General features: G+C 56.5%; 1 protein-coding gene across 1 annotated transcript; it reads left to right on the top strand.

The window, feature by feature from the left end:
• Positions 1-346: 346 nt before the first annotated feature.
• ZNF783 (zinc finger protein 783) lies at positions 347-12,306 on the top strand. Its single transcript, XM_090286920.1, has 7 exons — positions 347-1,093; positions 3,229-3,627; positions 3,711-3,837; positions 4,000-4,128; positions 8,425-8,553; positions 9,510-9,620; positions 11,471-12,306. Exons 1-7 carry the CDS (start codon positions 347-349, stop codon positions 12,304-12,306), a joined length of 2,478 nt encoding a protein of 825 aa, XP_090143046.1.
• The last annotated feature ends 1,863 nt before the right edge of the window (positions 12,307-14,169 follow it).

Below are 14,169 nucleotides of genomic sequence, written 5' to 3'. Positions count from 1 at the left end.
GGTAGTAGGCCCCGGGGTAAGAGGTGACTCAGGATTCCCAAAGCCGTTTGGGGGAGAGAGAGAGGACTTTTTTATTTTTATTTTTAATGAATTAAATTTTTCCTGAGGCCTTTCTATTTATTCTGGAAAACTGAAAAAGGAGTTTTAAAACCTTTATCCACCTTCCGCGTTTGTTCCTGGGGAGCCGGCTGTCACTTGGGGCCCATTAGAGGCGATAAAACGGTGACTTTACAAGCCCTTGACGTTCGCAGCACGGACGGCCCTTTTCCCCGTCCGGGGTGGGGCGAGCGGGGACTCCCAACGTTTGGAGGGGTCCGCGCGTCCCCTCCGTCAGCGCCGCGGCCCGATGCCCCGGCGTGGGACGCTGGGGCCCCACCGCGCCGCAGCCGCGCAGCGCCGCCACCCCGTGGAGGGCCCGGGGCGGCCTGGGCCCACCGAGCTGCGTGTGCGCGCCCGACGGTCCCGGGGAGGCTGGAGGGCCGGCACCTCCGCCTTGCCCCGCCCAGGGCGGCGGCCGCGGGGAGGCTGGGCCGCAGGGCCGCGGGCTGTGGGCCGCGCGCGCGTGCGGTCCTTCGGGCTGCAGGGGGCGCTGCGCGCGGCCTTGGGCCGGGCCGCGAGCGCAGCTCTTGTTGAAACGGCCGGCGGGGCACGTGGCACGGACGCAGCTCGCGGCCGCGGGGCAGGGGCTCCGAGGCTGGGCGGCTCCGCGGCGGCTGCGCTCCGCCTCCGTCCCCGCTGCCGCCCGCGCGCTGCGCCAGGCCTACCAGGCGGCCCGAGCGGAGAAGCCGAGAGAGGCGCGCGGGCAGCCATGGCCGAGGCGGCGCCCGACCGGGTAAGCGCCCCGGCGCGCGGACGCCCAGACGGGCTGGGCCGCTGCCGCGTGGAGCCGCTCGCCCCGCCGGGCCGCCCTCGTCGGCGTCCGCGCCGCTTCCGGCCCGAGTGCCCGGGCGGCCCAAACGCCAGGCCCAGCGGCCGGGCGCGGCGGGCGGCCTCGACGGCGGGGGGGCGGCCCGCGTTCCAGAAACGCTTTAGGGGCCAGGCCCGGCGTTTGCACGGAGCGGCGGCCGGCGCCCATTGTCTCCCTGGAGGCCCGGCAACCCGGAGGCAGGCGGGGAGGGCCGGGCAGGGGCCGGGGCCGGGCCGGGCTCTGGGATGACACGCGCTTTACGGTGCCCAGTGCTCTGCTTCCACCTGGGACAGGGGTAGTGAAGGAATGCTCTTAACAAGAGGGGTGGGAGGCGGGTTTGGTTTTATTTTTACTTTTAGATTACACATGTCAGCATGTTGGCTGATAATGTTCTGTATGCCCAAATCAGAGAAGGCGACCCTTTGGCGGGTGGGACACAGTAGGAAGCACTTGTAAAGAGGCCCAAGAAGTGGTGTGGACGGTTTTCAGTGCGCGCCTGTGGCGTTTTTGATTTTTGCAGACGCTCCAGCCCTTCCTTTGGGTCTGAGTGCCAGGAGAGACCCGGGCTGGCAGTTCTGCGGGTTTACTGCCCTGCCCACTGTGGGGAGCCCGAGAATGTCCTTCCTCTAACTATACAGATGGCATCTTCAGGTCCCACCTAGCCCAGGACCTCAGCAGTCTTTTGACCGTTCCTGTCCCCCCGCTTCTGTCCCTCTGCCCACTTGCATCACCTGAGATTCCAAGAAAAGCTCCCAACCAGGACGGATTTGCCCTCCGCTTTAGTTAGCCTGTGGTTATCACTCTCATTTATTGTGACCGTTTCTATACAGAATTTTTCTCCTGGAGAAGGAAGAAACAACCACGTCATTTTTCTGTGTCCCCGTTGTGCCTTCACGCTGACAGGTGTTCAGTAGTTGTTAATGCGTGTGTTGTTGAATTGTTTAATCACTCATTCATTCAGTAGGTATTGACCGAGCATCTTCTGTGAGTGAGGCACTCTTAGAAGCTGGGGATACCGGATTCATTAGCACCTGCCCCTGCCCATGAGCTGATGTCCTTGTGGGGAAACCATGCCCCAGGCAGACGCACAGAGTGGTCACAGGTTATTAGTGCGACTGAGGAAGGGACTAGCAGGGCCCTAGCTGAGACGCGGGGGTCTGGGAGGCGAAGTCTAAGCTGGAGGTTTGTATAGGAGGGAGCCAGGAATTCGGACAGGTGCAGGGGAGCCCACGCACAGGTGGGGGAGGGCGGGGTGTGTCCGAGGAGGAGGCACTGGGCGCCCAGGAGGAGGCAAGGTAGGGGGGGTAGGCGGCAGCCTGCTAAGAGGGTTAGGTTTTATTCCAGGCACCCTGGGGAGCTGAGGAGAGCTTATTGTGGGGGAGGAGGAAGTGGGGCAGTCAGGCGGGCAGAATCGCAGCAGCGCAGGCGGCAGGTGAGTGGCCTTGGGCGAGGTGATGGCGGTGGAGGAGGAGGAAGGAGAACAGGGGTGGGGGTGGGGGGCAAGATGTCAGCTTGTCATTCCAGCAAGGCTTTTAGCAAGAGAAGCTGGGATGGAAGCCACCGCACGAGCTCAGGGAGATTTGTTGTCAGACACCAAGGTAGACCGAGGCACTCCAGGGTACTGAAGGACCGTGGGATGAAAGAGGTGAAACAAAACGCCACCTGCCCTATTGGCACCACATCCCTGAGCCAGAACCCCCACATCCTCAGCATCCTTGTCACGGTCATCTTAGCGGGACCAACACCAGGCTCACGTTTATGGAGCAGCTCGCGCAGGCTCGACATTGTGCTGAGTGCTTCGTACCAGATTGTGTCCTTCATTCTCACAGTCACGACATGTAGATACTGTCATTAGCTCCGTTTTCTAGATGTGGGCAGGGCGTTGAAAGGTGTTTAAGAAACCTGGGCCACGGTTAGCCGGCTTGTGAGTGGCGGGATTGCTGGCTGTGCCCGGTCTGGCTGAGTGCAGGGCTCGTGTTCTCTGCTGCGCCCCATTCAAAACCTGTCCCTTCATTTCCAGGGAGACTAAGACCCAGGTAGCAAGTCACCTGCCCGAGACCACAGATACTTCTCTCTCTGGCCATGTTTTCCTTCTGTTTCCCACTTGCTAATGCCTTGGTCCAGCCAGTGTCTCCTGTCCCTGAGGCTGGACTTGTAACTGATGTCCCTGTCTCCCCATCCCCAACACGGCTGCCTGATTGGCCCTCAGGATCCCAGCTGGAGCTTTACCTGGGCAGGTGCCAACCTGAGGTTTCTTTTTGAGGCAGACATTTTGATTGTTTGATTCTGATAATGTTTCTCCTTTCCTTTCTTGTGGACAGGCTCCCGAGAGGGACAGGCAAACGGGGGACGGAAGGCCTTTGACACCTCCATCGCCCCAGCCGGCTGCTGAGAAGAACTCATACCTCTACTCCACCGAGATCACGCTGTGGACAGTGGTGGCCGCCATCCAGGCCTTGGAGAAGAAAGTGGATTCCTGTCTGGCCCGTCTGCTGACGCTGGAGGGACGGACGGGGACGGCCGAGAAGAAGCTGGCCGACTTCGAGAAGACGACCGTGGAGTTCGGGAACCAGCTGGAGGGCAAGTGGGCCGTGCTGGGGACGCTGCTGCAGGAGCACGGGCTGCTGCAGCGGCGGCTGGAGAACATGGAGAACCTGCTGAGAAACAGGAACTTCTGGGTCCTGCGGCTGCCCCCGGGCAGCAAGGGGCAGGTCCCCAAGGTAACCGTGGTACCTGGGGCGGGACGGCTTGAGGGGCCGTGCCCGTAAGTGTGGGCGAGCGTGCGTGACACCTGTGGTTCCAGGTACCCGTGACCTTTGATGACGTGGCCGTGTATTTTTCTGAGCTGGAGTGGGGCAAGCTGGACGAGTGGCAGAAGGAGCTGTACAAGCACGTGATGCGGGGCAACTACGAGATGCTGGTCTCGCTGGGTAAGGCCCCCCGGTGGCCTCTGGGGCTCTGTCCACAGATGGGCCTCCTGCGGTCTGTGTCTTTGCTTTGGCTTCTGTTCCTCTGGTGTCTCCGCGGCTCTGTGGTGAACTGGGCGACAGGGGCCCCATCCTGACCCTGCTCTCTCTCCGTTCTGTTCACAGATTATGCCATTTCCAAACCGGACATCCTCACCCGGATGGAGAGGGGAGAGGAGCCTTGTCCTGCAGGCCCGTGGGGTCAGGACGAGGGGGAGGAGAGAGAGGCAGCTTGCCCAGAGAGGCCAGGCACCGGTGAGTGGGAGCAAGCTGGGTAGGGCAGACGGAGCGATGTCCCTGTTCTCCTGGGCTTCCCATACGTGCCATGAGGCCAGGAAGGGAGCCCAGGCCTATAGCCCAAGGTGGGGCACGCCCTGTCCCCGGCCAGCTGGTCAGGGGTGGGTGCAGGGCTTTTGCCTTAACTGCACTAAGGTCTCTGCCTCTGTGCAAGGGGACAGCGGCCCTCACCTCGCCTGGTGGCCGTGAGGACTAAAGTTGAGGGCAGGCTTTGGAAAGCTGAATGTTTTATCACAGGTGGGCCTTATGACTAACAGTACCACTAGTAGCAGCAGCAAAACTGCCACCACCTCCTGGTCCCTCTGCCACCCACTTCTGCTCCCCGACTGGATAACATGCAGCTGTAAGGCCTGGGATGCACCGGCTCCCCTTTGTGGAAATGGACCCTCCCACAGGAGCCCGGGGCCAACCTCGTTCCCACAGCTGGTGTGCATTGAACAGTGGTTCCAAAGTTGACTGCATGTCAAAATCTTCTGGGGAGCTTTCTTTTTATTTATTTTTAAATAGACATTTAAAAAATAAGTGAAACTAGAGAAAATAGTACAGTGAACCTTCAGATGATAATCCCCAGACTCAACAGTGATCAAGAGTTTGCCACATTCGCCCTGGCTGGTGTGGCTCAGTGGGTCAGGTGTCGTCCCGCACACCAAAAGGTCCCCGGGTTTGATTTCCGGTCAGGGCACATGCCTGGGTTGCGGGCCAGGTACCTGACTGGGAGTGTGCGAGAGGCCACCTATCAATGTTTCTCTCCCTCTTTTTCTCCCTCCCTTCCCCCCCTCTCTCTAAAGAAAGAGTTTGCCACATTTGCTTTATCCATCTCTTTTCTCCCCTAAATGTAACCAACAAAATACTTCCGTCTCTGGCTTCTTTCACTTAGCATAATGTTTTGAAGGTTCATCCACGTTGTACTGTGTAGTGATACTTTATTTCTTTTCTTCTTCTTGGGGTCAGGTACACCGTAACATAAAATTTACCATTTGATCATTTTTAAGTGCGCATTTCAGAGACATTAAATACGTTCATAGAGTTTTGCCATCACCACCATCCGTCTCCAAGACTCTTCTCATCTTGTAGAAATGAAACTCTCTACCAGCGATTTTCAACTTTTTCATCTCATGGAACACATAAACTAATTACTAAAATTCTGTGGGCCACCAAAAAATATGTTTTTTACCAGCCTGACCAAAAATAGGTGTAATTTTGACTCATTCACGTCGGACGGCTATTGTTGTGTTGGCTGCTGTCATTTTTTTAAAATTTGACAATTGAAGGGAAGAGAGGTCAGTGCCCCTGACTGAATTGGCAGGTACTGTGTGTTGTTAAAATTCTTGGGGCCCGCCGGTTGAAAATTGTTGCTCTGTACCATTAAATAATAACCCTTCATTCTGCCCCTTTCCCAGCCGTGGCACCCGCGATTCTATGCCTTTGATTATTTGACTACCTCGTGTAAGTAGAATCATACAGTATTCATCTATTTACGACTGGCTTATTTTATTAGGGCAGTGTCCTCCAGGTTCATCCATGTTCTAGCCTGTGTCCGAAATTCCTTTCTTTTCGGGGAGCAATAATATCCTCCTGCATGGATAGGCCGCATTATGTTTGTCCTCTCGTCTGTCAGTGTGCTCTTGGGTTACTGCCAAGGCTCAGCTCTTATAAATAATGCTGCTATGCTGTGGATGTACAAGTATCTGTTTGATACTCTGCCTTTTGTTCTTCTAGATATATACTCAGAAGTGGAATTGCTGGACGATATGGTAGTTCTAGTTTTAATTTTTTTTTTTAAGGTTAGTATTTTTTTTAAAAAAAGATTTTGTTTATTTTTAGAGAAGGGGAGTGAAGGGAAAGAAAGAAACATCGATGTGTGAGAGAAACATGGACTGGTTGCTTCTCACTCACCCCCAACTGGGGACCTGTCCAGCAACCCAAGCATGTGCCCTGACCAGGAATCGAACTGGTGACCTTTGGGTTCACAGGCTGCTGCTCAGTCCACTGAGCCACATCAGCCAGGGCTAGTATTAATTTTTTGAAGAGCCACTACACTGCTTTCCACAGTGGCTGTACCATTTTACATTCCCATGAACAGGGTACATTTTCTGTTGTTTTTGTTCATAGCAGTTATCATAATGAGGGTGAAATAGTATCTCACTGTAGTTTTGATTTGCATTTCCCTGGGTTGTGATGTTGAGAATCGTTTCTTGTCTTTGTATTTTTTTAAAGATTTTATTTATTTACTTTTTAGAGAGAGGAGGGAGAGAAACATCAGTGTGCCAGAGATACATCAATCAGTTGCCTCTCACTCCCAACTGGGAACCTGACTCACATCCCAGGAATGTGCCCAGACTGGGAATCAAACCGGTGACCTTTTGGTTCACAGGCCAGCACTCAATCCACTGAGCCACGCCAACCAGGGCTCCTTTCAGGTCTTTATTGGCCATTGTCATTGACTTATTGAAATATTTTCTTCGGAGAAATAGCTGTTCAAGTCCTTTGTCCAATTTTGAGTCAGCTTGTTTGTTTCTTTGTTGTTCAGTTTTAGGAATTCTCTGTATATTCTGTATGTCAATCCCTTATCAGATAGAAGATTTACAAGTATTTCCTCCCATTCCATGGATTGTTTAACTAGGTTGATAGTGTCTTTTGATGCGCAAGTTTTAACTTTTTCATGAAGTCCAGTTTGTCTGTTTCTTTTTGTACCTTTAGTGTCATATCCAAGAAATCATTGCTAAATCCAGTGTCGTGAAGCTTTTGTTCTCTCTTTTCTTCTAAGGGTTTTATATGTTAGGTTTCTCATTTAGGCCCAATTTGAGTTAATTTTTACAGGTGATGTTAGATAAGGGTCTAACTTCACTCTCTGGCATGTGGATATCTCGTTTTCCCAGCCGCCTTTGTGGAAAGACTGTCCTTTCCCCCCGAGTGGTCTTGGCACCCTTCTCAAATGTCATTTGACCGATCTGTGAGGGTTTATTTCTTGGTTCTCCATTCTATTTTTTTATTCTGTTTATGGAGTACCACACTGTTTTGATTACTGTAGCTTTGTAGTAAGCCTTTTATTTCTTTTCTTACCTGATTGCTCTACTTGAACATCTATCACTTTGTCGACTAGAAGTGGTGAAAGTGGACATCCTCGCCTTACTCCTAATCTTAGAGGCAACGCTTTCCGTTTTTCACCATAAACATGATGTTCACTGTAGGTTTTTAATACATGGCTTTTATGATGTGGAGGTAGTTTTCTGTTCTGCCTACTTTGTTGAGTGTTTTTTATCAGGTAAAGGTGTTTGATTTTGTCAGATACTTTTTCTGCATCAGTTGAGATAACCTTGGGTTTGCCCTTCATTCTTTTAATATGGTGTGACGCGTTGATCTGGTTTCATATGTTGAACCATCCTTGCATTCCAGGAACAAACTTCGTTTGGTCAAGGTGTTTAATGCTTTTAATGTGCTGCTGATTTTGGTTTGATAGTATTTTATTGAGGACTTTTACATTGATGTTCATAAGGGATATTGGCCTGTACTTTTCTTGGAGTGTGTCTCTGGCTTTGATAACTGTGTGATTTTAATGGTACCTCTCTTATTATGAATGTGGTTGTGTATCCTTTTATGTGTTTATGGGCCATTTTAACTTTTTATTCTGTGAAATATTTGTTCATCTGTTGTGGACTAGGAAGCTTTTTAAAAATACAAACTTCCTAGGCTCACCCAGATCTATGGATGAGAATGCTGGGGATGCTCCCCAGAGGATCCTTATACACCATCCTGGTGGAGGACTTAGAATTGGGAGCCGTAGCTGCAGGGTTCTGAGCCAGGAGTCCTAAAAAAGCCATATCCTTCGCCCTGTTGTGTGACCTGTCTAGTACTATCGGATAGGTTAAGTCTAGAATGTAGTCCCTAGATCAGTGGTTCCCAACCTGTGGGTTGTGACCCCTTCGACCCTTTCACAGGGTCACCTAAGATCATTGGAAAACACATATATAATTACATATTGTTTTTGTGATTAATCACTATGCTTTAGTTATGGTTGGGGGTCACCACAACATGAGGAACTGTACTAAAGTATTGCAGCATTAGGAAGGTTGAGAACCACTGCCTTAGATGATCAGTGAAGTTCACTTAATTACCATAGCCTGGGTTTGACCTGTTGTCCCCCGTCCCAGGGACCGCAGTTAGTCCTTTCCTAGAGGCTGCTGGCTGCCTGGGGGAACTCCGTTGTCCTCGTTGTCACTGATTTGCTTATCCCCACTCTCCCTCCACATCCAGAGCACATTCCCAGCCCAGTCAGGTCTGACCAAGAGGCGCCCAAAGAAAGGCAGGCGCCCAAAGAAAGGCAGGCCCCCGAGCACCCGAGCGACGCAGGAGCGAGAGGCAGCCCGCTGGGAAGCAGCGCAGGTGAGTGAGGGCTGCCGGGCGGCGGTGTGGCGGGCATCCCAGCAAAGGACCAGGCCGGCGGGGCTGAGATGGGGAGGGAGGGGGACGGCTGGCCCAGCTGGGCCAAGCGGGCAGGCTTCTGGGAAAAGGGGCTGCGCAGACGGGACGCAGAGGAAGAGTCGGTCTTGCTGGGAACACTAGGCATTCCAGCAGGAGGAAGCAGTCTGAGCAAAGGTGTGGTGTGTTGGGGGCCAGGCACACTGGTCTGTCTGGGGTGAGGGGAAGGGCACACGAGGGTGGTCCTGGGTGTCTTACGGTGGGTTCCTTAACGGGGAGGCATGTGTCACCCGCCCCGCACCGGGCCAGCCTGTGTGCTCCTCAGCGAAGTTGTCTTTCCAAAGGAAGGCTTGTGAGAAGCTCTGTGGCATCCGTCACCCTCTGCAGTGTCCTCTGTCTGCTTCCATTCAAAGGAAACTCCTGTCTAACCTGCACAGAAATGGAGAACAGTTCAGAGGGTGTCAGCCTAGGGTTCGGCAGATAGTTCAGAGCCTGGTTTCTGTCTTTAGCCTGCGCTCTGTGGCCTCGGGTCCCCATGCCTCCTTCCTGCTGGCCTGCCTTCTCAGACTCTCTGCATCTGCCCCGTTGAGTATGGCCTCCCTGAGGTTGGAGGTGACTCCCCTCCCTTCCCTGTGTCCCCGCTTCCCAGCCACTGTGTAAGGAGGGATAGGACCCTCTCATTGTCTCTGTTCTATCACAAACCTGGCACTGTGCCCCAGGGGCCTCCCCAAACCTCTTTCCTTTTGAGGCACATCAGGGTGACACTCAGATGCCAAGGGACCAGTTGATGGCACTGGGGGCGTGGCCTTCACAGCTCTTCTCTCCCCTCGGAGGGAGGCTGCAGCCCCCTGAACAGCACAGCTGTGTGACCCTGCAGGAGCCCAGGGCCAGAAAGGGCCTCATTGGGGTCTCTTCCACAGGGCCCGCAGCCAGCACCAGCACTTTGTCCTCAGTTAAGCAGGAGTTGACATCTTCAGCCGTGGAGTCCCCAGCCTCCCCTCCCGGGGACAGCCTGCCAGGCGTGGGGCCAGGTGAGTGAAGGGTGAAAGCCCTGCGGCCGTGGCAGAGCCTCCAAGGAGTGCGGGGTCCTTCTGGGGGTGAGCTGAGGGGTAGCACAAGGGGACCTGCGGGGGGGTTTCTCCGGAGGGGTCCCTTCCTCACCACCCAGGTAATAGTCCCCTGGGACTCTGGGGACCCAGCCTCTCTGGGGTCCTGGTCTGGCCTGGCAGGGAGGCTGCTGCTTAGAAACTGGCTGCATGCCGCCAGGTTGCGGTCTGGTGACAGAGAGCCTCACAGCCCCCGTGGAGCGGCCCAGGCTCATAGGCTTCAGTGTCACAGTTTGTGTGTGGTGGCCTGCGATTTAAAGTGAGTTCCCACTTAGGGTCTGTGCATTTTCTGTGACCCACGCTGACACTGTCATGCACAAGAAAGAGAAAGCGATTGTTGCCCATTCTGGCCTTGGGGCAGGTTTTCTGTCCCCAGAGAAGGGGATCTGGCTCTCCCCTGGTTCCATCCTGGTACCTGCTTTGTTGGAAAGCCAAGGTGAGATGTGGGCCCACCGCGGGGTTGTGACGTGGCGGGACCAAGCTGCAGGTGGGCTCACGTGAAGGGGTCTTGGGAACTTGGTCTTCCCCAGGAATAGAGCCTGAGACCTTCACTAATCCCCAAGTTCAGGAATACTGTGGTGGCCCATTGAATGCAACACTGTTTTATCCCGAAGCCTGGATGATGCTTACAGACTCTTAATGCTTCTGTAGCTGTAGGACTAAATTAATACCAGTGGGTCATTTCTAACAGAGATCAGGTTCTGTCCTGAGATATTTGTGAGGGTTCCGAGTAAGCTGCAGGGCGCAGAGGACCCGAGGCCTTGCCACTGAGTGCTGGCCTGGAGGTCCACCAGTGAAGGGCTGCCCAGGGCACCGGCCTCCCAGGTTGTCATTTCAGTTCAAGCTTCCGCAAGAACAGAAAATTACCCTGGTCCTAGACCTTGGTAGTTGCCCCTAAAGGGCTGAAGATTTTCATTTGAATATGCATAGGACAGGGTTCACGGTCACCCTTTGAGCAGACCTTGTGGTCCAGCAGCTGAGGCCACCAGGTGCTGGGGGAGGTCAGAGAAGACGGTGGGGGGCTGACTGCAGAGAGGACCAGAAGTGGACAGCAGTCGGAGGACTTGGAAGGAGACGTGGTGGTTCCAGGCGGGACTCGGCAGCCAGGACCCGGCTCCCCAGCGTTAGGGACGCCCTGGGCCTGCTGCCTCAGCCTTGCCTCAGAGTCAAGTGTGACCCACACTGAGGCCCAGCCAGGATTCCCTGGTCCTCCTGTCTCCTGTGCGTCACCGGACCCCAGCACGGGGTGGTGGCAGGTGCTCAGTGCGGCCGTGCTCTGTGGGTGAGCAGCTCCGAGGGCAGCCAAGTCTCCTGGCACCTCGAGGCCGGGGGTCTGTTACCCAGGCTGGAGGCAGTCACGGCCCACAGGGCTCCTGTCCTTCGAAGAGCAGAACTGAAGTCGCCAGAGCCCCTGGGAATCCTGAGTGGCCAGCGTGTCCTGTCCTTGTCTCCCTTCATATTCCCATCCATGTCTCCCATGGTCTGACCCCTGACCTCCTGGCTCCCTGATTTCCCAGCTTGGTCTCTGGCCTGAGGTCCTTAGCGTGGCCTGTAGGCAAAGGCCTGCCGACACACACCGGGTGACCTTGGAGGCGGTGCCCGCGGGTGGGGCGGAGGGAGGAGGGCCCCTGTCCCAGGCGCTGAGCCCTGCAGGAGGAAGGGTTCTGCGCGCAGGCCGGAGCGGGCGGTGCCTGCTGTGAGGCTGTGGCTGGGCGTGGAGACGGGGCTGGTGGGCCAGAGGCCCAGAGGAAACAAGTGGCGGTTCCTCTCCGTAGGTGGTACTGCCGGCGTGGTCATCAAGATGGAAGCACAGTCGGAGGACGACATGGTGCCGCCGGAGCAGCTCTCCCCCGGGATGTCCCCCCGCCAGATCCAGAGCACAGTCCCCGAGGGGCCCAACAGCAGGACTGGGGGTCCCCGCCAGCTTCAGGCCCAGGCAGTGCCCGGGGTGCGGGCAGGGGACCCTCAGCCTCGGCCTCGGCCAGCAGGGGCCGTGGGGGAGGCACCCCGCGTCCTCCCGCGCCGCCGGCGGGAGCGCACCTTCCCCTGCCCCGACTGCGGGCAGAGCTTCCGCTTGAAGATTAACCTGACCATCCACCAGCGGACCCACGTGGAGGGGGGCGGGCGGGAGGCCCGGGGCGGCGCGCCCCCCGGCGGGGGGGAGGCCTCCTCCGCGCTGGAGCCGGGGGAGGTGGTGGTGCCGGGGCCCGTCATCCGCTGGCTCCCCGAGGAGCCCGAGGGCCCCCGCGCCCTGGCAGGCCCGTCCTTCGCGGGCCGGCGGCCGGCGGCGACCAAGGCGTACCACTGCAGCGAGTGCCTGCGCTTCTTCCAGCGGCGGAAGAGCCTGCTGCTGCACCAGCGCCAGCACACGGGCAACAGCCAGGGCTGGCCGGCCTGCCCCTACTGCGGCAAGGCTTTCCGCAGGCCCTCCGACCTCTTCCGGCACCAGCGCATTCACACCGGCGAGCGGCCCTACCAGTGCGCGCAGTGCGGCCGCGCCTTCAACCGGGACCACCACCTGGCCATCCACATGCAGACCCACGCCCGCGGCCAGGCCGGCCCGCCGTGGCCCCGGCCCCGGCCCCGGCCCGGCCGCTCCGAGGAGGGTTGACCGACGGGAGCCGGGGCCGCGGCGGGCCGGCCCTCCACCCGCGGGGCCCTTCACCACTGCCTGATGCTCGTTCCTCGTTCTGGGACGGCTTTGGAGACACTTTTTTTCTTTTTATCCACATGGGAAGCAGCAGCCTTTTTGGTGACAGTGTGTGCTTGTGACTGTTGCCTCCATTTTCTGTTCCCAAGTTTGTCACTCGGCTGCCTTTTCTACATTCCTGACTTATCAAGGATCCCCTAGGCATGGGATGCCAGGTATGGATGCGGGCCTCTGACCAGCTCCAAGGACAGGGAGTGCGCCAGCCCCGGGCTGATGATTGCGTGCACGGAGGCCTGGGGCCCGCGGCAGCCTGAGAAACAGTAGTGGGCAGACAGCCGGAAGGACAGGCACTGGAGATTGGACTTTTCTACTTCCTTATTTTGAAACTTTTTCTCCTTATTGGAGCTTTTCTGGTGCTTTCCTAAGTGTTGTGTGTGGTTGCAAAGGGACCAGGATGATTCCACCTCCTGTTTGTGTGGGGACCGTCACTTGGCCCAGAGTGAGTCCGTGTTCCTGGGCCTTCCTGCCATGGGTATTGGTTGACTTTGGTTATCAGTGGAGAAGGGGAACCTGAAGCCCAGAGTCAATGACAGCTCCTCATGGTCGCAGGGTTCAGGGGTATGCATGCTCCATGCCCATGGGTCACCATGATGGGGTGCCTCAGGAGGCTCCCCCTGAGAGAGAAACCCTGGTTTTGGTGAGGCTGGTCAGCCACCTACACGGATTGTCCTATTAGAGGAGGGGCTGTCCCCGAGGACTCGGGCCTCCTGCAGAGTGAGACCAGGAGCTCTGGGGAAGGCTCCTCACCACCTCCAGCCTCATGTTCCCTGTTTGTCACAGCAGGCGACGACCCCAGTGCCTCCTACCTCACCTTGGGGCTGTCAGGGTCACAATAGGTGAAGAGGCCACCGGACAAACAGGAAACCTGCTCTCAGCCTTCCTTTCAGGTTCAGGGCGGCTTCCCTCTCCCATGTTTTCCATGTTGATCTGCAGCCTGTTTCTTGAAAATCCCTCAGGAAGGACCTTGATTTCGTGGAGTGAGGGATGGTCTCGCTGGTGCAGAGGGAGGGAGCTTAGCTTTTCCATTGGGCTACCTCCCCCAGGGGCGCTTTATGCTATTTCAGTGAAGCAAATCTGTACCAAAGCAGTTAGGATCAAGCTGGGAGTTCAGGCCTCACAGAGAAGTCTGGACAGCAGCCAGCTCCTTGTGCCCCTTAACTTGCACCCCTTGGGGAGCCCCCTGCCGCCCCGTTCCAGGGTGAGTGATTGAAGCTGGAGTGATGGCTTCTCAGCTGTTGATTGTCTTATTTGTCTGGCACATGTGGACAGCGTTCAGGTGCCAGGTCCCTGGCTGTGCCACTTCCTGCCGCCCCCCCACGCCTCTCCCAAAGTCATGACCAAAGTTGGGGGCACGAGTGAGTATACAAGTCAGTGACAGCTCAGCCAAGCTCCCCCCGGGCTTGGGGAGAGGAGACGCCAGCCACCCTTCCCTGCTGTGGAGGCTGCTTGTCTTTGTCACCGCCCAGTCCTCTCCAGGGCCCCCACAGGTCAGGGCTGGCTGTCAGCAAGTGCTCAAACAGGATATGGGGCCCGTGTAGCGGCTCTGATCTCAACCCCAGCTGCAGAAGCAGGGCTCAGGTGTTTCCTGGGGCTGCCTTGGGGAGAGTCCCGGCGGGTCTGTGCATGCCGGCGCCGTGTGTCATAAAACACTCGCTTGCCTCGCACGGGAAACCGCGAGGGACTAGTGCCCCCTGGTCCTTTCCCCGGAGCATTCAACGCGCCGGGACCCTGGCGAGGCCTCGGGAGTTCTGACACCCCGTGAGT

This window comes from Furipterus horrens, unplaced genomic scaffold (assembly GCF_987537825.1).
Source record: "Furipterus horrens unplaced genomic scaffold, mFurHor1.1.pri manual_scaffold_9, whole genome shotgun sequence".
Classification (NCBI taxonomy): domain Eukaryota; kingdom Metazoa; phylum Chordata; class Mammalia; order Chiroptera; family Furipteridae; genus Furipterus; species Furipterus horrens.
This window is presented reverse-complemented; position numbering and strand designations above follow the sequence as displayed.